This window comes from Glandiceps talaboti, chromosome 5, assembly GCF_964340395.1.
Source record: "Glandiceps talaboti chromosome 5, keGlaTala1.1, whole genome shotgun sequence".
NCBI lineage: Eukaryota > Metazoa > Hemichordata > Enteropneusta > Spengelidae > Glandiceps > Glandiceps talaboti.
Window position 1 is genome coordinate 567,815 of NC_135553.1, and position 25,512 is coordinate 593,326.

Below are 25,512 nucleotides of genomic sequence, written 5' to 3' on the forward strand. Positions count from 1 at the left end.
ACAAGTGTTCATTGTTTAAAAAAACACTCAAGAGAATAAAAAGCTTTATGTCATACACATCAGTGTACAAGGCAAGACATTCGAGTGTTGATATATCTTAATTTTAACCACTTAGTCAAACATACTAGCACCCCTTAGCATAATGGAATGATCGCTTAGACCGCGGTAAACTCTGACGAAACTTCACGTTGCCGATGATAAACAGCTGACTCTGACCATAATAGTTTCGAGGCCCGGAAAGATCTGAGATAATGGATGCACCTAAAGACAATGAAAATGAAAACGCAGTGCCAAGTCTGGATGACAGTCGTTCTGAAGAAGCACAAGGAGACACGTAAGCATAAATGAAAACTAGAAGGGGTCACTCTCTACACTTACTAAGATTAGATTATGAGGTGTTGGTGATAATTAAAACATTTGTTCATTTCCCAAACTGTAAACTTCTCAATGTCTCGATAATAGATCCATGATGTCACTAAGTAACCTCAAAATAAGACACCCCCATATTATTACTTTATTACTACCCATGTGACATGTCTGTTATTTACTGTTTGATTTCATATGCTAAATGAAACCATATCATCATGGAAATGGATTTTTGATGTTGTTTGTTTTTGTGTTTATTGTTTTTGTTGTTGTTTGTTTTGCTTTGTTTGTGTATGTGGTTGGCACAATTATTGAAAAATGAATGGAATTCTGTATGTGTGTGTGTGTGTGTGTGTGTGTGTGTGTGTGTGTGTGTGTGTATGCACATGTGTTTGTTGTGTTTTTACTCGAAATCCCAAAACTTATTAAATTGCAAATATTACACTTAAAAACAGGAAATTAAGAAATGGAATATAGATCATTATATAAATTATTCTGGTCAATTTAGACTTTAAAATGCCTCTAAAATGAAATTTGGTTATTTGATATCTTAGGCCTGATATCATCCGACAGTAGAAGTATAATTAAATGAGTGAATTTGTACTGTGTGTGAACCAAAAAATGAACATTATCGGATTAAACTATTACGTTTGGAGAAAAAAAAAAACAGATGTAATTTCGGTAAACTGATACAAAGATGTTGTTTTCAGTAGATTACATAAATGTCTGTCATATGTATACTAAAACATTGTCATCTTTATATGATAGATATACTGAGATGCTAGCAGGTCATGTACAGGCTATAGATAAACGTTCTGTACATCAAATCTGCTCAGGTCAAGTTGTCTTAAATCTAGCCACAGCTGTCAAAGAACTGGTTGAAAATAGTTTGGATGCAGGAGCTACAAACGTAGGTCAGTACAATCAAAGTATTATATTTCTATCCTGTGTTTAATATTACATCATAGAGACAATGATTCCAGAGCCCTTCAATATTGCAGAGACCAATGATTAGCATATTCATAATGCCATTGATCTTATTAACTGGAAACCTTAGCCAAATGTCAGAACTCTGTAAACAACATCTCATTTCCACTTCAGCTCATGACAGTCATGTATAATAGAATCACCATAGTTACGATCTATGAAGACATAATGACATACATGTAAAGTCATACATATATCTATTACTACTATTCTGGGATCTTCTTGCAGATATTTTTATACCTTGAGTTTAATTTTTTGAATGAAGCTGATCATGAATGATATGTAATTAAGGCACTGACATCATCTCCCTATTGTCTACAGATGTACGACTTAAAGAACATGGAGCAGAATTACTTGAAGTTGTTGACAATGGAAGTGGTGTTCATCCCAGTGATTTCAAAGGACTTGGTAAGATTGTGTTCATCCCAGTGATATTTTAAGAGGAATTAAATTGATAAGGTTGTGTTCATCCCAGTGATTTCAAAGGACTTGGTAAGGTTGCAGTGGAGTTGAAAGGACTTGGTAAGGTTGCAATGGATATCAAAGGACTTGGTAAGGTTGCAATGGATATCAAAGGACTTGGTAAGGTTGCAATGGATATCAAAGGACTTGGTAAGGTTGCAATGGATTTCAAAGGACTTGGTAAGGTTGCAATGGATTTCAAAGGACTTAGTAAGGTTGCAATAGATATCAAAGGACTTGGTGAGGTTGCAATGGATTTCAAAGGACTTGGTGAGGTTGCAATGGATTTGAAAAGACTTGGTAAGGTTTGCGATGGATTTCAATAAACTGAAGACTTTAATTACAATTGTAGGTGCTGCAAATGTGGAGTGTGTGATTAACAAGAGCACCCAGAACAATGAATCAAGTGTTGAAAAGGCCATGCTGTCTAAAGTGTAGTTCTGCTCAGCTGAACTAATCAATATGCATGCATTCTTAGACTTTCACAAGTCTCTGGTCTGTCTTCATCTTTTATTTGAAATTTAAAAAAATTTTAAACTCAAATGTGTTCTTTTGTGTGAAATAATGACCTGAGTGAGTGATGACTTTTTTCCCCAGTTACGATACTAGTAGTCTTGTCTTGGTACATCCAGACTACGAGTAACTGGTCTTTTTGCTTTGTATGTATGTACATGTACTTACTGAATATTCCTAAACCCTTGTTTTCTTGTGACTTTTCCAGCTCTGAAACATCATACTTCCAAGCTTAGAGATTTCTCTGATCTAACAAGTGTTGGTACATTTGGGTTCAGAGGTGAAGCTCTCAGCTCGTTGTGTGCTTTAAGGTGAGACAAAGTAGTTTTATATACCATTACTGAGGTACTTAGAATAAATGTTCAGTCATAGACTCTAGGTTCATAGTATCAAATGAACATTTCTACTCACTTGGGACTTGCTTCCTAAAAAGTTTTTAACTTTTAAACTTTTAAAAAAAAATTCATTTAATACTTTGATTGTGTTTCTCCAACAAACCTCAAAAAAACATCAAAACAATTGTTAATTCATAATTCTGAAGGTTTTGAACATCATCTTATTTGTATCATTACCATAGCAACTTGACAGTGACAACCTGCCACAGGTCTACACAAATTGGTAGCAAGATACAATATGATCACAATGGTGAAATTATCAAACAAGAAGCTTGTCCTCGACAGGTAAGAGCATATTAGATGAACTAGATAGTGTGGCATGCTTTAGTTTCCATGCCAATCATTTATGCAATGTCTTAGTTTCCATGCCAACATGTGTATATTATATCTTCAGTCGGCAAACAACCTCCATACAACCTAATATATATTGTTGCCATTAGTGTCCATGTCAACCACTTATAACATATACTTCTAATACAATACCTAACACCTCCAGCAAATTTGGATCATTCAGTCAGATCCAGTTTGACACTGAAGAAGGACAAGTGATTTGATTGAAACATGTCTGTTTCTCAATTAAAAGTGGAAGAAAAGAACTTGTATATGAATATTATACTAAGTTTCCATGCCAACCACTTAACAATACGCTATGTCTTAGTTTCAATGCCAATCACCTCACAATATGCTATGACTTAGCTTCCATACCAACCACCTCACAATATGCTATGACTTAGTTTCCATGCCAACCTCCTCACAATATGCTATGACTTAGTTTCCATGCCAACCTCCTCAGAATATGTTGACTTAGTTTCCATGCCAACCACCTCAGAATATGTTGACTTAGTTTCCATGCCAACCTCCTCACAATATGCTATGACTTAGTTTCCATGCCAACCTCCTCAGAATATGTTGACTTAGTTTCCATGCCAACCACCTCAGAATATGCTATGACTTAGTTTCCATGCCAACCTCCTCACAATATGCTATGACTTAGTTTCCATGCCAACCTCCTCACAATATGCTATGACTTAGTTTCCATGCCAACCTCCTCAGAATATGTTGACTTAGTTTCCATACCAACCACCTCAGAATATGCCATGACTTAGTTTCCATGCTAACTTCCTCACAATATGCTATGACTTAGTTTCCATGCCAACCTCCTTACAATATGCCATGGCTTAGTTTCCCTTCCAACCATTTAACAATATGCTATGACTTTGTTCCTAGCCTACTTCTAACATTATGGTATCTTTGTATTTCTATACCAGCAAGGTACAACTGTCAGTTTACAGCAGGTATTTTCCACACTGCCAGTCAGACATAAGGAGTTTCTCAGAAACTTAAAGAAGGTAAGTCAAGGGGGGACTGTCAGTTTACAGCAGGTATTTCATACATACTGCCAGTCAGACAGACATAAGGAGTTTCTCAGAAGGCAAGTCAAGGTGAAACTCAGTTTACAGCCGGTATATCAAACACACTGACAGTGACATAAGGCATTTCTTTAGAAATTTAAAGAAGGTAAGAACATAGTATATGTTTATCTGAACAGGTAGTTACGATTCCTGAACAAAATGAACAAAAGATTTATTTTATATCAGCTGCTACCAATTCAATTGTTCATATGAATCATTGAAACAAAAGACAATCATGTAAATGAAAGATCTGTAGTATGGAACATCAACAAAGAAATTATTGTTCTTTTACTTTGAAGCAGTAGTTTTCTTTAAAAGGTTGTTTTTAAATAGGCGCAATCTAAGATACCACTTCTAGTGTTTTTTGTACTCAATTACAAGAGAATTTGATATTATAGTTTTTTCTGAATATTTGCACTTTTCTTACATTTATAGGAATACACAAAAATGGTTAATGTGTTATACGCCTACTGTATTATTTCTACCAATGTTAGAATTCACTGCTCTAACCACAATGAAAAAGGGTAAGTACAATGTACTGACTTTATGTTAATACTTCCTATCTATCTTAAATGAAATGACAAGAATGACAAAAAATTGCTGCCAATAAGGTTGACTTTAAAACCTTTTGCTTTGTGTAATGCAATGTGAAGTAGTCTGTATAAAATGGTAAATGTAAAAAACTATAGTAAGCATCATAGTGAATATGAAACTCAGACTGAAACATAGAAATGAAAGGTTTTCAAATCTTGTCATTTCACATCGAACTTATACACGTCTCTTCAAGTTCTGGTCTTCTCACACAGTGTGTGTATTCTCTGTAGTTGGACCGATCTCCATTTATTCAACAAACTCATATCTTAATGTATGTTTCTTCATATTCCTTTGACCATGTGAATCTGTATTCTGGTAGCATCTAAGAATGATTATTTTCTTCCAAGAAGTCATAGTTTTAATATAAAATCTAAAAAAAGACCCTCACATATGGTTTCCAATTTTATGATTACAGTAAAAAGTCAGTGGTTGTTTCTACTAGTGGCAACTCATCAATCAAAGAAAATATCACCAATGTGTTTGGCCCAAAACAGGTAAGATTTTATGTTAGCACCCCTGTAAACTACTGCAGTATTGTAGGGTTAACAGGTTATGTTAGCACCCCTGTAAACTACTGCAGTATTGTAGAGTTAACAGGTTATGTTAACACCCCTGTAAACTACTGCAGTATTGTAGGGTAAACAGGTAAGATTTTATGTTAACACCCCTGTAAACCACTGCAGTATTGTAGGGTTAACAGGTTATGTTAACACCCCTGTAAACCACTGCAGTGTTGTAGAGTTAACAGGTTATGCTAGCACACCTGTAAACCACTGCAGTATTGTAAGGTAAACAGATTATGTTAGCAGCCCTGTAAACCACCACAGTATTGTAAGGTAAACATTATGTTAGCACCCCTGTAAACCACTGCAGTGTTGTAGGGTTAACAGGTTATGTTAACACCCCTGTAAACCACTGCAGTGTTGTAGAGTTAACAGGTTATGCTAGCACCCCTGTAAACCACTGCAGTATTGTAAGGTAAACAGATTATGTTAGCAGCCCTGTAAACCACCACAGTATTGTAAGGTAAACATTATGTTAACAGCCCTGTAAACCACTGCAATATTGTAAGGTAAACAGATAAGATTTTATGTTAGCAGTCCTGTAAACCACTGCAGTATTGTAAGGAGTGCAGCATGAGTTCTCTTGTAATTTCTGAATAGATAAGGTATAATATATTAAGACGTGCCACATTACTAACTTTCAAGAAATGGATACATCACAGACAATTTATTGATCTATCTGCTTTCTTGTAGTTACAAAGTATCTTGGATTTTGAACAGCATCCAGTGACTGAGTCTGTCTGTGAAGAGTATGGTTTAAAATATGGTCAAGTGAACAACGATATATTCAGGTACATACTACATAAGCTTCCACCTCTATCTAGAGTTAAGTGAAGTCAGGATGGGTGAATGGTCTATCTAGAGTTAAGTGAAGTCAGGATGGGTGAATGGTCTATCTAGAGTTAAGTGAAGTCAGGATGGGTGAATGGTCTATCTGGAGTTAGGTGAAGTCAGGATGGGTGAATGGTCTATCTAGAGTTAAGTGAAGTCAGGATGGGTGAATGGTCTATCTAGAGTTAGGTGAAGTCAGGATGGGTGAATGGTCTATCTAGAGTTAGGTGAAGTCAGGATGGGTGAATGGTCTATCTAGAGTTAAGTGAAGTCAGGATAGGTGAATGGTCTATCTAGAGTTAGGTGAAGTCAGGATGGGTGAATGGTCTATCTAGAGTTAAGTGAAGTCAGGATGGGTGAATGGTCTATCTAGAGTTAAGTGAAGTCAGGATGGGTGAATGGCCTATCTAGAGTTAAGTGAAGTCAGGATGGGTGAATGGTCTATCTAGAGTTAAGTGAAGTCAGGATGGGTGAATGGTCTATCTAGAGTTAAGTGAAGTCAGGATTGGTGAATGGTCTATCTAGAGTTAAGTGAAGTCAGGATGGGTGAATGGTCTATCTAGAGTTAAGTGAAGTCAGGATGGGTGAATGGTCTATCTAGAGTTAAGTGAAGTCAGGATGGGTGAATGGTCTATCTAGAGTTAAGTGAAGTCAGGATAGGTGAATGGTCTATCTAGAGTTAAGTGAAGTCAGGATGGGTGAATGGTCTATCTAGAGTTAAGTGAAGTCAGGATAGGTGAATGGTCTATCTAGAGTTAAGTGAAGTCAGGATTGGTGAATGGTCTATCTAGAGTTAAGTGAAGTCAGGATGGGTGAATGGTCTATCTAGAGTTAAGTGAAGTCAGGATGGGTGAATGGTCTATCTAGAATTAAGTGAAGTCAGGATGGGTGAATGGTCTATCTAGAGTTAAGTGAAGTCAGGATGGGTGAATGGTCTATCTAGAGTTAAGTGAAGTCAGGATGGGTGAATGGTCTATCTAGAGTTAAGTGAAGTCAGGATAGGTGAATGGTCTATCTAGAGTTAAGTGAAGTCAGGATGGGTGAATGGTCTATCTAGAGTTAAGTGAAGTCAGGATAGGTGAATGGTCTATCTAGAGTTAAGTGAAGTCAGGATTGGTGAATGGTCTATCTAGAGTTAAGTGAAGTCAGGATGGGTGAATGGTCTATCTAGAGTTAAGTGAAGTCAGGATGGGTGAATGGTCTATCTAGAATTAAGTGAAGTCAGGATGGGTGAATGGTCTATCTAGAGTTAAGTGAAGTCAGGATAGGTGAATGGTCTATCTAGAGTTAAGTGAGGTCAGGATGGGTGAATGGATAGAATGAATGGCTTCAAATCAGTATGTTGTTTGAGCCTTGCCACAGCCATATGTTCCTGAATGGCTAAAATCCTTGGGCTAGCTACATTTGAACCACTTATTGTATCCAGTCTAGCAAACTGTATAATTTGGGACCTGATAGGATAGAGATTGCTTTGTGAAGGAGTTACTTGTATGTACTTTCATTTTTACATAGGTACAATGTAGTGTATGTGCCTTAGGGAGTTCAGGAAGTATAAAGGGTAGTTGTGCCTTAAAATGTCTGTGCCAAGAGTTATTGTAAAGTGCTTTGAGCACAGTGTGGGAAAGTATTATGTCAAAGAATGCATAATTGTATTATGACTGTACATTATTAAACAAATCTAATTTATGTGTGTATGTAAACAGAGTAACAGGATTGGTGTCCAAACCTGATCATGGTCTTGGAAGAAGCAGTACTGATAGACAATTCTATTTTATCAACAATAGACCATGTGATATCAGCAAGGTGAGAGTTAGTTCTATTTTATCAACAATAGACCATGTGATATCAGCAAGGTGAGAGTTAGTTGTATTTTATCAACAATAGACCATGTGATATCAGCAAGGTGAGAGTTAGTTCTATTTTATCAACAATATATCATGTGATATCAGCAAGGTGAGAGTTAGTTCTATTTTATCATGTGATATCAGCAAAGTGAGAGTTAGTTCTATTTTATCAACAATAGACCATGTGATGTCAGCAAGGTGAGAGTTAGTTCTATTTTATCATGTGATATCAGCAAAGTGAGAGTTAGTTCTATTTTATCAACAATAGACCATGTGATGTCAGCAAAGTGAGAGTTAGTTCTATTTTATCAACAATAAACCATGTGATATCAGCAAGGTGAGAGTTAGTTCTATTTTATCAGCAATAGACCATGTGATATCAGCAAGGTGAGAGTTAGTTCTATTTTATCATGTGATATCAGCAAGGTGAGAGTTAGTTCTATTTTATCAACAATATATCATTTGATATCAGCAAGGTGAGAGTTAGTTCTATTTTATCATGTGATATCAGCAAGGTGAGAGTTAGTTCTATTTTATCATGTGATATCAGCAAAGTGAGAGTTAGTTCTATTTTATCAACAATAAACCATGTGATATCAGCAAGGTGAGAGTTAGTTCTATTTTATCAACAATAAACCATGTGATATCAGCAAGGTGAGAGTTAGTTCTATTTTATCATGTGATATCAGCAAGGTGAGAGTTAGTTCTATTTTATCAACAATATATCATTTGATATCAGCAAGGTGAGAGTTAGTTCTATTTTATCAACAATAAACCATGTGATATCAGCAAGGTGAGAGTTAGTTCTATTTTATCAACAATAGACCATGTGATATCAGCAAGGTGAGAGTTAGTTCTATTTTATCAACAATAAACCATGTGATATCAGCAAGGTGAGAGTTAGTTCTATTTTATCATGTGATATCAGCAAGGTGAGAGTTAGTTCTATTTTATCAACAATAGACCATGTGATATCAGCAAGGTGAGAGTTAGTTCTATTTTATCAACAATAGACCATGTGATATCAGCAAGGTGAGAGTTAGTTCTATTTTATCAACAATAAACCATGTGATATCAGCAAGGTGAGAGTTAGTTCTATTTTATCAACAATATATCATTTGATATCAGCAAGGTGAGAGTTAGTTCTATTTTATCATGTGATATCAGCAAGGTAAGAGTTAGTTCTATTTTATCATGTGATATCAGCAAGGTGAGAGTTAGTTCTATTTTATCAACAATAAACCATGTGATATCAGCAAGGTGAGAGTTAGTTCTATTTTATCATGTGATATCAGCAAGGTGAGAGTTATTTCTATTTTATCAACAATAGACCATGTGATGTCAGCAAGGTGAGAGTTAGTTCTATTTTATCAACAATAGACCATGTGATATCAGCAAGGTGAGAGTTAGTTCTATTTTATCAACAATAGACCATGTGATGTCAGCAAGGTGAGAGTTAGTTCTATTTTATCAACAATAGACCATGTGATATCAGCAAGGTGAGAGTTAGTTCTATTTTATCAACAATAGACCATGTGATATCAGCAAGGTGAGAGTTAGTTCTATTTTATCAACAATAGACCATGTGATATCAGCAAGGTGAGAGTTAGTTCTATTTTATCAACAATAAACCATGTGATATCAGCTAGGTGAGAGTTAGTTCTATTTTATCAACAATAGACCATGTGATATCAGCAAGGTGAGAGTTAGTTCTATTTTATCAACAATATATCATGTGATGTCAGCAAGGTGAGAGTTCTATTTTATCAACAAAGAATCAGCTCTATTCCATCTCAGATCAGAGGTCTGAGATTCCATCAACTATTCAGCATGTGATATTACTATTAAAGTTTGTGTTAATAATGAGTGTATGGTAATGGAAGGTAAAAAAAAGAAAACTTGGGCCATTAGCTAGGCTATAAAAATGAGACTTACAGAGAATCTTAGATGGTAATCAAGGCTTGCCTTGTAAGCTCTTCCTTGTTGACTTTGAATATATTCAGATGTGTGATTGTTATTTGTTATTTATCAGGTGTCCAAGTTAGTTAATGAAGTATACCATACATACAACAGACACCAGTATCCTTTTGTTGTTATGGATATATCACTAGCCCAAGGTAAGCAAGGAATACTCAACTATTAAACTCCCTTGTACATCCTAAAAGTCAACCTCTGTTGACCCCAAAGTATTGACCAATGAAAGTCTATCCAGCTGATCATTTGCTGCATGTATCTATTTCATGAAGAAAACTTCATACTGAGACCAGTTGAACAATGCCTCCCCAATAACTCTGACATGCTAACAATGTATGTGTGCAACTGTTACATATCAAAGTATTGTATTGGCCCCTGAGTGAGAATGTTGACAATCAATAATCAGTGGTTAAGAGAGTTTGATAAGAGAGATCTTCATGGATAGTTTAGCTCAACTGATCATGTAGATCTCTTAATCAAACTCTAAGCTATACTTGTATGTGTATGTAAGTAACACAAATACCTGTACATGAACTGTATGGAAAGATGACTGCAACAAGGCACTGCATGTGATATTGTGACACTATCAAGAATGTTATGTCAATTACATGTCTGTCTTTACTTTGTAGATGGTGTTGATGTCAATGTATCAAGAATGTTATGTCAATTACACGTCTCTTTACTTTGTAGATGGTGTTGATGTCAATGTCACTCCTGATAAAAGACAAATATTTCTACAAGAAGAGAAGACACTTCTGGCAATTATAAAGGTAATCATTGATTGGGCATATAGTGTGGTATTAGCATTATATCAGAGATTGTTTTGCATTGCATGGTTTGACAGAGTTGGACTGGTTCTATTGAAATTGAAACAATATCTATAGACTAGATGGTTAACACAAGCTGTAACCTTGAACATCTTTGATTGATGGTTGAAAATAACAAATATTGGTCATTTAATAAATACAAAAAAACTGCCTATCTTTTCAAATTGCCATTTACAACTTGGCATAATTTTACCAATCTTAGTTCATACCAAAGGTCACATGATGAGTATGATTGCCTCAGATATAGCATGTATCCTACATACATCATATTTACTCCACACTTTCTCCTGAAATGCTAGCTATTTCAAATAATTCATTTGGAATAACACTTGAAGAAACAAGTTGTCATGACAACAGTTAGAATGAGAGAGAAGAATCCAGTAGTACATTGTACGTCATTATAATGTACCGACTACTTTTAAATTTGTAGTGTTCTTTGACTCGAATATTTGAACCGAGGTCATCAGTCTATCAAGTTAATCAAAAAGCCAAAACTATGATGACTTCAATGTCTGCAATGTTTGCAAGGCAGTCCAGTGGTAATGTTACTTTACAAAAGACAGCATCTGAACCTGCCATTAAGACACTTACTCTGTCTAGGCTAAAAAGGTAAGATGTCATCTGAAATGATTACAAAAACAAGTTAAAATGGCCATATGGATGAGGATTGGGTATTAATTTTGGAATTTTAATTTATAAAACAATTTTATTATCATATTCTACTGAGAAAAGTAATGTGAAATAACTTAAACTGGGTGTGTTTCAAACTCAATACATTCAATTTGCAAAAAAACTAAAAAATGTGTAAAACACATTTATCAATCTTTTGCAATGTATTGAGCTATAAAACAAGGATATAGCATATGTTGTTTCATATTGGTTTTTCAAGTAGCACACCATGATAAAATTACTTTATAAATTAAAAATCTGAAATAAATACCCAATCTCCATCATCCATATGGCCACTGTAATTAAACCAATATGCAAAATAGTAACAGTTGATTTTCAATGAATAGATGTGACAGTATTAAACAACATACAAACTTGGTCTGTGTTTGGTGAAGCTGTAGTACAAAATACACATTTTGACTGATCACGAGGGCAACATCATACGTCTGTTTCCTCAAGGGTCAACCCAACACAGACTTTCCCGAGGGCAAAGCCGAAGTTCATTTGCGTTGAACAGTGTAAAAATTCTACATACATTTGTACCATGTGACCACGTACTGACAAATCATAACATAGGAAAGGAACTCGGTTTGTTAGGATTACACATGACTAAGTTATTCAGGGTATATTAAATTCACAAGATATTAATACTGTACATTTTGATTTGAGTATGTTTTTTGACAGCAAAGTTTTCAACCAAAATTGAAAGTGCCATCATATGGTCAGTGTAAGCTTTGCATAAAACCACTAATTATGATATGATGTGAAATAATAGTTCTATGTATGAATGTTTTACAGGGCATTCTCTCATCCAACTTGTATTTCTAATAATGATGATACTGAGAGAGTTGAGAAGCCAGCCAAACGTAAGTCACCTAACATAGATTGCAATCATTATCAGTACCTGAGAAATCAACAATTTAGTTTGAAATGTAGAAAACATGGAAGGCACATTTTATGTGAAAGTCAAGTGAACTGTCGAGCTGAGTTCTTGTTATCTTTTTCAAAAAAGTCTCAATGACATGTATCAGTCAGTAACAGTTTAGTCTCGTTGTGTTAGCATATTTCATATTTTGACACTTCAAACTTTACTTCACGACATATTCTTAGCTCTCTTTTTATTCGTTCTACTTTTTCAGAACCAAGACTTGATAATTTTCTCATGAAATCCACAACACTTGGTTCCTCCAAGGAAACTCAGTATACTGATAAAGAAGGGTTTAGATCTGACAGTACTACTACAACATCATTTAGCAAGAAGAAAGCTGAGGATAATGTGCAAATACAAACTGACAGTAAATCAGATAGTCAAACACCCACACTGTCATGTACTCACACTGGAATAGAGTATCCAACTCTAGAAAATATCCAGAAAAACAGTGCTTGTTTGGATGAAAACACAGACAACAAAGACAATAAATCTGTTTTAGAAATCACTTTCATTGAAAGAACTGATTCCAAAACTTCTGATAAAACACAAGATAGAATGAATGATGATGAAACAGTTGTTGGAAGAGACAGTGATTTACAACACATCAATGACTCAACAAAAAAAGTAAACTTACATCTGAAACCAGAAGGAAAATATGGTGCCAAAGAGAGTCAAACAGAATGCAAAACGGTTTGTTGTTTTAGAATACAATTGTGGTCTCCTTAGGAAATAATGATAGCATCTCTAGAAATCCATAACGAAAGGCATTGTTGTATTGAAATAAAAATATTAAGTGTTTCTTGTTTGCAAGAAATGAATGGAACCTACTACTCTATGAAGCTGTGGCTGGGAAGAATCCTGTCTACACATCATAGTTCATGCTTTGAAGACAAAATACATTTTTGTGCATCTAATATAGACTAAAGGTCTTTCACAGTTCACACGTTTTGAATTATCCAAAATTATGTAATGTACAGTTTAGTACATGCATTATAAATTTATTATGTGGATCTGTTCTGACAACAACTGGTGTTTTCACATTGCTCTGGTAAAATTCATATTGCTTGTCACCCAGTGAACTTTGAACTTACAACTTCCATTTCTCTTCTGCTGACAGGACAAGGAAATAGAAATTCAAAGAAAGGAGGTCGTTCTTCCTTTTTCTCTCTCTCGTCTACAGAATAAACTAGAGCAAAACAAAGGTGAGTTCTAAGTGTAGGACACAGTCAGTTGGTGTGAGATGAGATCGTACACAAGGTTTTGGATGGGAAGGTGTTACTCTTAAACTATATGATTGACATATGTACTTCATACCACCTGTTGGGATATATATATATATATATTGTGATAATATACTTAATGATATTGTAGCCAATGTGAGCAACATATTAGAATAAGTTCTTTTGCTTTTCATGTGACAGCACACCTTGTTTCAAAACAGCAATCTAGTACCACCACTGAGATTCAGTCAGTTTCCCTGGTTACTAAGACTATGAACCACTAAGGATGATTTATTTATTTACTAATGACAACCATAAAATGGTTTTCATGCAATTGCGATAAAAATACAGTAAATACATTGCACAAATTAATAGATACAGATCAAATTGAAAATAAATTACAATAAACCAAAAACCAGACTCATGTTTGGTTATCATTGACAACCACATGAATTCCCATGTTACTAAGGCAACTGATGCATGTCATCTCACACCATTGCTTTCACATACTAACTGTAGTTTCATCTCTTATCTCTTCTGGGTTTCTACAGGTGACCAAACCAAAGAATTGATTGGGAGATCATTTCATGCTGGAATCACACCAGTTGATAACACAGCTGCTGAGGAAGAACTTGAAAGAGAAATAAGGTATGTTGATTGTATGTCTAAACTGTTGATGATTCCTTATACCAACAACAATGAACTTATGTACAGGTAAATTTCTGAAGGATACAAGTTCCACTAATCTGTGTACAATAATAATACAGCAATAAATACATGTACTAAGTATGTCTGAATGTTTGTTGCCTGTTTTTCTTCTATTCTCTGTTATCACAGGGAATGCATGTAGTACAACTCAATAACATGTACATTGGATATGTCATTACCAATCTGTTTAAAATCCGATGTAGATGTCGGCTAATCGTTCATTGCTATTTTACCTTCGTTATTTTGCCTGAATTGACCTTCTTGGTACATGTTTACATTTTTATAGAGGAGGCGATCAGGCTAAAAACGTAAACATGTACTACGAAGGTCAATTCAGGCAAAATAACGAAGGTAAAATAGCAATGAATGATTAGCCGACATCTACATCGGATTTTAATCAGATTGTGTCGTTACTTGCATATAGTTGAATGGTTTTTGATGTATTTGTCTGTACTTGTTTAGCTGAATGGTTTTTTGATGTATTTGTATGTCTGTACTCTTTTAGAGTAAGGGAATACACAATTCTGTACTGAAGGTTTTAATTGTTTTAATGACAGTACTGAAGTTTTATTGTTTGACTACTGAATTGAAGTTTCTACCGAAACTAATTTCTGTGAGACATGATACTTACCTGTTGGCAAAATACTGATGGGTAACCCGCATTAATTCCTCCAATCCATGCCAAGAAATTTTTGGCCCCGCCCCCTCCACCATACCTGGCTCCATATTTGGTTAGCTTAGTCTCCCGCCTAAGTGGCAGTTAGCGCATGCGTACTTGTGTCTTTTATCGCTCCAAGAGGACAAAAATTTCACAAGGAGACTGTGGGGAAGGTGGGAGGGAGCTCAACAGGTAAGTATCATGTCTCACAGAAATTAGTTTCGGTAGAAACTTCAATTCTGTTCGACTATGATACTTACCTGTTGGCAAAATACTGATGGGTAAAAACCCGAATGTGTCAGACTGAAAGGAGGTGGGAGTCTACCACCATATCCTATCTAGTTGAAAATCTTTGATTTACAACTACCGACTGCCCGACACTTAAGGGACCTAATGACTGAAGCTTGCTAGCTTCCTGTGTCATATCCCTGATATAAAAACTTATAAAGGAGTTTGGGGAGCGCCAGGTTCCTGCCTGTAGAATCTGTGCTACCGGTACCCCTGAGAACAAAGCCCATGATGCCGAGAGAGCCCTGACTTCATGTGCAGTGACTCTCTCTAACTTACAAGCAGAGCTGGAACTTACTTTGTAAGTCCACTTCACAGTTTCTACCAGCCATTTGGATATAATGGCTGGAGAAATGTCAGAGGATGACGGAGGAATAGGCAAAAAGAGTCTAGTCCTACTACCTCGAAAAGGTTTGATACGTTTAAGGTACCAAAGTAAGGACCTTTTGGGGCAAAGAAGACGCTCTGAGCGGTCTGAGCCCACAAAGGAATCAATAGCTTTAATGATGATCGGCTGAGCCAAGGATCCTAGAACTTGATTCTTGGCCAGAAACCTAGGGTCAGTGCGCAAGATCACCTGATCCCCTCTCCACTGAATAAAACCCGAACGAGTATCCAATGCATGGATCTCACTCCTACGCCGGCCTGATGCAAGGGCTAGGAGAAAAACCGTTTTAAAAGTAAGGGCTTTAAGCGAGATGGAATGAAGTGGTTCAAAGGGGGGTTCTCTCAGTGCTCTAAGAACCAAGGATAAACTCCACTGAGGTAGTGGCGTTTGTTTAGGAGGGCGTTGAATAAGAAAATGTCTGATCATGTTTGATAAGATCTTATTCTGACCAAAATCTGGTCCCCCGATGCTTCTGACCGTATTGGCTATCGCCGTGCGATACACCATAATAGTCTTAACTGCATACTTTTTCTCCTCAAACAGAAATAAGAGAAAATCTGCTATTGTCTGGGGAGATGGATCGAGAGGATCCTTCTGCCCTCCACGACACCAATCAGAGAATCTTTTCCACTTTTCTCCATAGGTATGGAGGGTGCTGTCTCTTTGTGGTCTGGCAATGACTGAGGCAGCTTGTTCAGAAAATCCCTGCGAACGGAGGGATCGTTCGATAATCTGAACGCGTGAAGGTGGAACAAGCTCGGGTTGGGGTGAACAATACCCCTTCCCTGAGACAATAGGTTCTCTTGATCTGGGAGAACTACTGGAAAGTCTACCAGAAGGGATAGCAATACTGGGAACCAACTTCGGTTTGGCCACAGAGGTGCTACGAGAATGACTGAGGAACTCTCCTCTTGGATTTTCCTCAGTACAATTGGAAGAAGTGCAAAGGGGGGAAATGCATACGCGCTCAGTCCTTTCCAAGACATTGACAGAGCGTCGGTTGCCATTGCTCTCGGATCTGGAATCGGAGACACAAAGAGAGGCAGTTTTCTGTTCATGAAGGTGGCGAACAGATCTACAGTCGGTTCTCCCCAATGCAGAAACAGAAGGTGAGCAATCTTGACAGGGATTGCCCACTCTGTAGGAAGAACTCTCTTGCGACGCGATAGAGCGTCCGCAATGCCGTTCAGCTTCCCTGGCACATGACGTGCTGACAGAAGGATCTTTCGGTCTATGCACCACAACATCAGGTCCCATAAGAGGTAACACAGTGTTGGAGACCTGGTTCCCCCTAGCTTGTTTATGTACGCCACTACGGTGGTATTGTCCGAGTGGACTAGAACACTGTGCCCTGTCACTAGCATCTCGAAGTCTTGCAGAGCTAGGAAAACTGCCTTCAGCTCTAGCCAATTGATGTGGTGAGAGCTGTCTTGGGGGTTCCAGACACCTGCTGTCATCTGACTGTCTAGGTGAGCTCCCCAGCCCTCTTGTGACGCATCCGTGTACAGGGACAGATCCGTGTGACTGTACAAAATGGACTTGCCTTTTAGAAGGTTGCTCTGGTTTAGCCACCATTCTAAATGGAACCTCAGCACTGGACGAATTGGAACCATTGTGCTGATTGGTTGCGAACTGGGTCGCCAAAGGGCGAGAAGATACAACTGAATTGGCCTGATCCGGAGTCTGGCCCATTGTACTATATCGATCAAGGACACCATTAAACCCAGGAGAGACAGAAAATGTTTGGCTGTTATCTGTCTCAGTGGCCATAGGTTCAGAATGACTGCGAGTAGCTTGTCTATCCGTTCTTGGGTAGGGCAAGCTATTCCCTTGTGTGTAATCAATCTCATTCCCACGAATACTGTATCCTGACTTGGGATGAGAGCTGACTTGTCGTAACTGGGGATAAAACCCAGAGAAAGGATTAACAACAATATCTGTTGAATCCGTTCGAGTAACACCTCCCTTTGTGCATCCCGTATCAACCAATCGTCGAGATATGGATGTAAAAGGGTGGCCCGTCGGTGTAACCAGGCTACTGGCGCCGCTACCACCCGGGTGAACACCCGGGGAGCAGTGGCTAGCCCAAACGGGAGTGCTGTATACTCGAAAGTTCGGTCTAGGACCGTAAAACGAAGAAACCGGCAACACGAATTGTGGATAGGGATGTGGAAATAGGCGTCTTTTAGATCGATGGACGCTAGCCAGTCGTTTGGTCGGACAGCGGCTAAAACTGCTCTTGGTGTTTCCATCTGAAATCTTGGTACTGAAAGAAACGTATTCAGTGCCGTTAGATTGAGAATCGGCCGCCATCCGCCTGACTTTTTCGGGACTAGAAAAAGATGACTGTAAAATCCCATTTGACACGTACTTGGATCGATTTCTCGAATGGCCCTTTTGGCCAGAAGAGATTCGATCGCGTCCTTGAGTGCCCTTTGTCTTTCCGTGCCTCTTGGTAGAGAGGTTACGAACGGAATGGAAGTGAGGGGCGGTTGCCTGGCAAATTCCAGAACATAACCGTCCCTTACCGTGGACAAAACCCATTTGTCCTGTGAGACTGAATCCCACGCATCTGCAAAGTGGCTTAGTCTGCCCCCCACTGGAATATCCAGTCTTGGAATGGGGAGTTCCTGTATCGTGTTGCCGAGTGGAGAGTCAGGAGTGCTGCTGCGAGTCAGAGCCCGGTTTTTTAAAGCTGCTCTTGCTAAATAAGGGCTTGTTGGGGCCAGGCTTGCCTCTACCCCGTTGACTACGCAGTTTACTACGTGGACGTCCTCTGCTAGACTGTCCAGATTTACTCCTGTTGCCTTGGAAATTTCTGTTTGCAGGCACCGTGTTAGTACTTGTACGGTTATCCTTTGGTCTTGCTGGAGTAGAGGTTGTACGTGGTGACTCCCACATTAACCGCTCTCTCTGCTTTGCTTCGCTGGCCCGCTGGGCCAGGGAAGTCAAATTACCAGCAAACAGTGAGGAAGTGGAAAACGAGGAGCCTCTTGCTTCCTGTTTCAGTTCCTGTGTTAACGAGTTAGACTCTCGTTTCAGGAAGGCATCCCTCTCCATCAAAATAAGTGCTGCCCGTCCTCTCGCTGAAGATTCGGAGACATGGTAGAGGCCTTTCATTGCAATGCGCAATAGCCTCAGAACCTTAGGCATCTCCGGGGTTTCTTGCTGTAGTTCAGACGTTGCTACGGCTAGAAACCAATCCATGACAGAACATGCACGAATACTTTCTGCGTGCATCTCCCCTAACTGCTTTAACTGAGTACCAGGGATAGACACGGAGTTGAAAGTTTTGGCTTTGGCATCCACAGCCTCGGCATCAGTGTCTAGGCTGGGGTAACCAATCCATGGGTCGGTTGTGTGAGTCTTGTATGCACGAGACCGACTTTTTAACCATGGAAAATGACCAGGTTTTAACGCAGCAGCTTTATTGCCCTCGCCTAAAACTTCTGACGTTATTTTGTCCAGTTGACCTGAGTACATGGAAGAAAGTGGAAGAGTAGACGGTTCCTTGACCGGTTGAGACTTTTCCATTTCTTCAAAAGCCATGCAAAACTCCGACTTCATAGTGGGAGCTGGCGGTGGCTTAGGACAACGGTCTGGGTACCGATTGTAAACCCATTGAATGCACTCGTGGAAGGAGAACTCCTCATCACGAGTAGGGGAAGTTGAACGCAAAGTGCCCACTACACTGGGGGTATCTGGTTCATTTCCCCCAAAGGAGGCATCACTGGGAGCCTTTAATGACATTTCGTCTATGTCTCTCCTGGCTCGACGCTTAGATCGAACTGGGGAGACCTCCTGTCGACTGGGTTCACGCCTGGGTGACCTCTCACTGGAGTACCGATCAAAACGTTCAGAAGAACGTGACCTCGAACGGTTACTCTCACTCGACTTGGAGGACGAAGAAGATTTTGAACGTGAACGGAAACTCCGCCCTCTAGGGACCGGAGACCGTTGGTTCGAAGGGGAACTGTCTCTTGACCTCTGCGTTCTGAAACGTCTGCGAGAACGAGAGGGAGAATCCCTAGTAGGAGACATGAAATCATGCTGTGTCCTCCTATCAGTAGGCCTTGCACCCTCAGCCCTGTAATAAGGAGGGAGGGATGGCCAGGGGTACTGCCAATACTGCTGTGGCCAACCAACCTGAGGATTAAAAACACCCCATGGTGTCTCAGGAGGCAAACCAAAGTCACCAGAAAATTGCTGTGGATCAGAAAAAACACCACCAGTAGGCATAGGCATGAACTGGGGATTCCGAAATTCAGCTCTGGTTTGAGGGGGATAAACCCTCGCACCCCTATACAAAGTGGAATCGTCCAGACCACGCTGTATTCTCTGCCCAGCAGACAACGTTGGTCTAGAACTGACATCACTAGAATTGGCAATTTGAGGACGATTCATACTCTGATCGACCCTCGAAAAATTACCCAGATTGGTATGTAAACCAGTCTGCGTACCCTCAATACAATCAGTCCGATTAGCTGGTGAGCCTGAGACTGGAAAGCGAGGAGGTACGTGGGTAGTAGCTACACCAGGCCCGGTTACGTCAGTACAGGAGATCTCTCGACCGACTGAACGAGTTGGACCAGCGTTCGACTCGGAAATACTCGTAGCCTTATGACGATTAGAATCACAGTGCTGTGACGACTCGTCAAGTACACTCAACCCTTCCCCCAGGGGAGAGGGAGAAGTGACCGCTACTCGAGGAACGTTACTAGGGGGTGATAGCTGTATAGTGTCTACGGTCGTCGAGCCCTCTCCGAGAGAGGACCGCATACCACTAGCACTACTACCCAGTTCGTCCTGAAAAGGACGGTTTAAAACAACAGAACTAGAAGAAAGCTTACCTGACTTCGGTTCCGCTGTGACAGAAGAACTTACCGTTAAAGTCGAAGACCGTACACTCGCAGGAGTAGTGACAGAAGCACTCGGCTTAGATGACCGTTGTTTGTCTGACTGTTTACCTAGTTTACGCCAATTTTCATCGGACCAACTAGAACAAACTTCACAGGGTTTGGACTGCGAACACGTTCGACAAGACAGACAAACAGAATGACAATCCTGCTTAGGCATGTCATGACCACACACACCTCTCTTCTTAGGTTTAGTCATGACGAAACGAATGACTGAAAAAACAACAACACGGTAAGGCAATGACGTCCGTATATAAGGGACGTCTGCACGGAGAAGAAAAACACACAACAAATCTCAATCGCAAAGAGAGAGACAATAAATCGACACTTAGCTGTAATCCTAGGATCTTTAGGGTAACCAAAGAGCCAACCAAGTGGAAAAACCAGTGTGTATAATGGAATTGGAGGTAGGTACTTGAAGACAAATTCAATATCCGTCTACACACTTGTACGCCATGCGATAAAAGACACAAGTACGCATGCGCTAACTGCCACTTAGGCGGGAGACTAAGCTAACCAAATATGGAGCCAGGTATGGTGGAGGGGGCGGGGCCAAAAATTTCTTGGCATGGATTGGAGGAATTAATGCGGGTTACCCATCAGTATTTTGCCAACAGGTAAGTATCATAGTCGAACAGAAATATTATTGTTCAAATGACAGTACTGAACTATTATTGTTTTAATGACAATACTGAAGTTTTATTGTTTGACAGTACTGAAATATTATTGTTCAAATGACAGTACTGAAGTTTTATTGTTTGAATGACTACTGAAATTTTATTGTTTGAATGACAGTACTGAAGTTTTCTTTGAATGACAGTACTGAAGTTTTATTGTTTGAATGACAGTACTGAAATTTTATTGTTTGAGTGACTACTGAAGTTTTATTGTTTGAATGACCTGAAATTTTATTGTTTGAATGACAGTACTGAAGTTTTATTGTTTGAATGACAGTACTGAAGTTTTATTGTTTGAATGACAGTACTGAAATTTTATTGTTTGAGTGACAGTACTGAAGTTATGTTGTTTGAGTGACAGTACTGAAATTTTATTGTTTGAATTGATCCCTTTTCTCTTCTTTATGACTAGTAAAGACATGTTTACTGAGATGGAGATACTAGGACAGTTCAACCTAGGATTTATCATTGCCAAATTAAACCAAGACTTGTTTATCATTGATCAGGTAAGAAAACAATTAATATTATTTGTAATTCATAGTGTGGAACTTTAAGAAGTGCAACAATAATCCCCCTGTAATACATGGGGTAAAATCTAGGGGACAGACCCCCTGTAACAGTATGAGATTATCTTAATGTATTACATGATAGGGGAGTAAATCTAGGGGAGAGACCCCCTGTAACAGTAAGATTATGATAGTGTGACTGTGAATATTGTAGAGGGTACACATACACAGTCATTCATAAATTATTACTTTAAGTTCATCTCATTATTTTATAGGGTGGAAGGTATCACTTTATAATGTTATACAATTTCCTTCTTTTCTTTTGTTTTTCAGCATGCTACAGATGAGAAGTATAACTTTGAAATGTTACAGAAACATACAAAGTTACAAAGTCAACGACTTATACAGTAAGTCATGCATTTTTATTTTAAAAAAACAATCAAGTGTATACTTTGAAAATGCAAGCAATGCAGTACATTATGGTATACATGACAACCAAACTTGGTTGAATGAAGACAAATATTGGAAATAACGTCTAATAGCCATCTCATGACAAGTCATTCTACCTTTGAAGACATATACATTTATTACTTCTAAATACATCCCCCAACACTAATGATTTATTAATTAGTGTCTAAAATATGACCTTACAATTAGCTAACAATTTATGTTAGGCCACAACATCATGTGTGGCAATGTCTAATGACGTAGAAATAGAAAGGAAACTATCAGAATGTATACAAACCAAATTGTCGGTTAATTTTAATATATGGTTCACTGTGTAATATAAAATTTATAATGAAAATTTAATGTGAATTTAATGATTACGTTTATGTTTTAGACCACAACAACTTGCACTGACATCAGTGAATGAAACAATCTTGATAGACAATCTGGAAATATTTAGAAAAAATGGATTTGATTTTGTGATTGATGAAGATGGTGAGTAGACATCATTGAGATATACTCAGCAAATCTTTACTACAAAGTTTGATGTGTAGAAATCAGCTGAACAGGTGGATCCTTACTACTATGAACTTATACAGTTCTAATATGGCTAGTTGTTTTGTCTGTATCTTGATATAATAACATTGTCATTGAGTAACTCTCGCACATCACACCGTGATGTCTGTCTGTGTAACTGTCTGTGTAACTGTCACACTGTATGTCAAACACCTCACCATGTAATTGACACTTCATTGTCACAAATTACATGTCATTTAACTGTCACACACCACCTTGACACAATTCAGTCACAGATTACATGTTAATGTAATTGATGCATCATTGTCACACATTACACCATGTTTATATAAAGATCACATGCCACAGTATTTTAATGTCAGACATCAGGGTCACATATCACATCATGTGTATGTGACTGTCACACATAATAGTGTCACTGTCACATCACATCATGTGTGTATGTGACTCACACATAATAGTGTCATTGTCACATCACATCATGTGTGTATGTGACTCACACATAATAGTGTCAGTCACATCATGTGTGTATGTGACTGTCACACATAAGTGTCATTGCCACATCACATCATGTGTATGTGACTGTCAGACATAATAGTGTCATTGTCACATAATTTTGCCATTGACAGGTGAACCTACTAAAAGAATCCAACTGGTATCCCTACCAATCAGTAAAAACTGGACATTTGGTAAAGACGACATTGATGAACTTATATTCATGTTGAGTGATGCACCAGTAAGTAAACACACTTATTTGTTTATGATGTTTCAGTAACCATAGCAACTTTATATTATTATATTACATTATTTAGTGTATTTAATTGTAACATAGGATTCTGTGATGTGTTGAATAACTTCTTTCTGCCATTTGGCTTTTTTTTGTGCTGTATTCATTGTTTTGTGGTGTAACAGTGTATTGTAATCACATTTCAGGGTATAACCTGTAGACCATCCAGGGTTCGTCAGATGTTTGCATCAAGAGCATGTCGTAGTTCTATCATGATTGGTACAGCATTAAACACGGAAGAAATGAAAAAGGTGAACAATTCTGAACATTTTATTTCTTTGTTGTAAATTAGTGTATGGTTACACTGGTACGACTTGAGAGATCAACTAGTAATTTACCAGACTTCAAACCGTCCTATACACTATGGTACTCTCTAAGATATAATGGCATATTTCATGGACCACATATATAGTCATGTCAAGCCTTGATTTTGTTGATGTAAGGTCATCCCTGTGTAAGACAACAAAACATGTACACCAGAAATAACCTTAATGTAAATATTACCCATACATCAGTACTGAAACTTATAGATTTAAGCTGCAACGAAGTCAGTTTTAAAATGATCTATTACAATGATACTTTCCAAGACTAACCTAAGGACACTGTCAAGGCCTTAGAAAACACACTGTCAAATCAAAGATCCTGGCATTCACTCCTGGGTCTATGGCATGACAGAAAACAAGCCATACAAACTTACCCTGGTCATCTTATTACATATAAAATACATTTCTTTAAAACTACTTATAGCTACAGGAGCACTTTACAGTTGTAACTTGTAACCAAAAAAATGAAATTTTATATGAATACTGAAAGTCATAAAATTGTCAAATTGTGCTATTGATATCAATACATGTAATCTTTCTGTATCACACTGAATTTATTGAAATCATACATTTGATATTTTATTTATTTATTATACAATGTACACAAATTGTTCAAAATGTTACAATTACTTGATTCTATTTGTCTCATCACCATCCTAACATTGCCCAGTATTATTATTTTTCATTATTTATTTGTTTGCCAGAGGTCGAAAAGAAAACAAAATTTACATTCAAGTGAGGAAAATGAAAAAATCTCGGCAGTGAAAAAAAAAATTAAAAAAAATAACTTGTATAAGCATGTATGGCAAATATGGGATCGATAAAATGGCTCTTGTATTTTTCTTTCAGCTTGTTGGCCACATGGCAGATTTACAACAACCATGGGTTAGTATCTTAAATTACTCTGAAATGATTAGAAATACATAAGAACCTGGCTGATTTGTCATTGTGAATAATGGGAAGTGATTTGCATCCATGGTTTGCAGTGACTTACTTTTTGTAATAAAATGAAATCTAAGGTATATTATAAATACATTTTATGTAAAAAGATGAAAAAAGATAAATTACCGTAAATATAAACCATATTGTCACTATTATTATTTCTGTGTTGTAGAAATGTAGTACATATTTTGTGTTTATTTCCAGAATTGTCCCCATGGCAGACCTACTATGCGCCATCTCTTTAACCTGAATATGCTGCCAGATTAGCATCAGTCAAGATTTAACCAATTTATTGGAGTGTATTCCGCCATCAGACAAATCATGGCTTTGCCCTTGTAATGGAGTATATTCCGCCATGAGACAAATCATGGCTTTGCTCATGTATTGGAGTGTATTCCGCCATGAGACAAATCATGGCTTTGCCCATGTATTGGAGTGTATTCCGCCATCAGACAAATCATGGCTTTGCCCATGTATTGGAGTGTATTCCGCCATCAGACAAATCATGGCTTTGCCCTTGTAATGGAGTGTATTCCGTCATCAGACAAATCATGGCTTTGCCTGTGTACTGCCTGTGTATACAGGAAGCTACAACTTCTCCAAGTACCATAAAGGGACATTTCTTTGTCATTGCAAGGCATTACAGGATTCTGACCATGCAAAGGCATGCTACATATTATAGGAGAATGCTACCAAGCAAAGTTCAGAATGGAAATAACAGAGTGTATCACCCTTGAGAATTCATGA

The 25,512-nt window shown here is 38.0% G+C and overlaps 1 protein-coding gene across 1 annotated transcript; it reads left to right on the forward strand.

Moving 5' to 3' along the window:
- Window positions 1–198: 198 nt before the first annotated feature.
- Window positions 199–25,479, forward strand: LOC144435985 (mismatch repair endonuclease PMS2-like). The gene is made up of 24 exons (XM_078124641.1): window positions 199–334; window positions 1,135–1,280; window positions 1,675–1,761; window positions 2,537–2,639; window positions 2,906–3,008; window positions 3,992–4,072; window positions 4,571–4,659; window positions 5,145–5,223; window positions 5,986–6,083; window positions 7,827–7,926; window positions 10,000–10,084; window positions 10,632–10,711; window positions 11,199–11,377; window positions 12,236–12,303; window positions 12,577–13,058; window positions 13,486–13,570; window positions 14,140–14,236; window positions 21,636–21,729; window positions 22,063–22,136; window positions 22,571–22,671; window positions 23,343–23,449; window positions 23,647–23,751; window positions 24,673–24,708; window positions 24,970–25,479. Exons 1-24 carry the CDS (start codon window positions 252–254, stop codon window positions 25,030–25,032), a joined length of 2,625 nt encoding a protein of 874 aa, XP_077980767.1. The 5' UTR covers window positions 199–251; the 3' UTR covers window positions 25,033–25,479.
- The last annotated feature ends 33 nt before the right edge of the window (window positions 25,480–25,512 follow it).

Excerpts from the sequence above, each read along its gene's own strand:
- LOC144435985 (XM_078124641.1), top strand. The coding sequence starts at position 252 with ATGGATGCACCTAAAGACAATGAAAATGAAAACGCAGTGCCAAGTCTG. Across the intron at positions 6,084-7,826 it reads GTGAACAACGATATATTCAG|AGTAACAGGATTGGTGTCCA; the intron begins GTACATACTACA and ends GTATGTAAACAG. Across the intron at positions 12,304-12,576 it reads AGTTGAGAAGCCAGCCAAAC|AACCAAGACTTGATAATTTT; the intron begins GTAAGTCACCTA and ends CTACTTTTTCAG.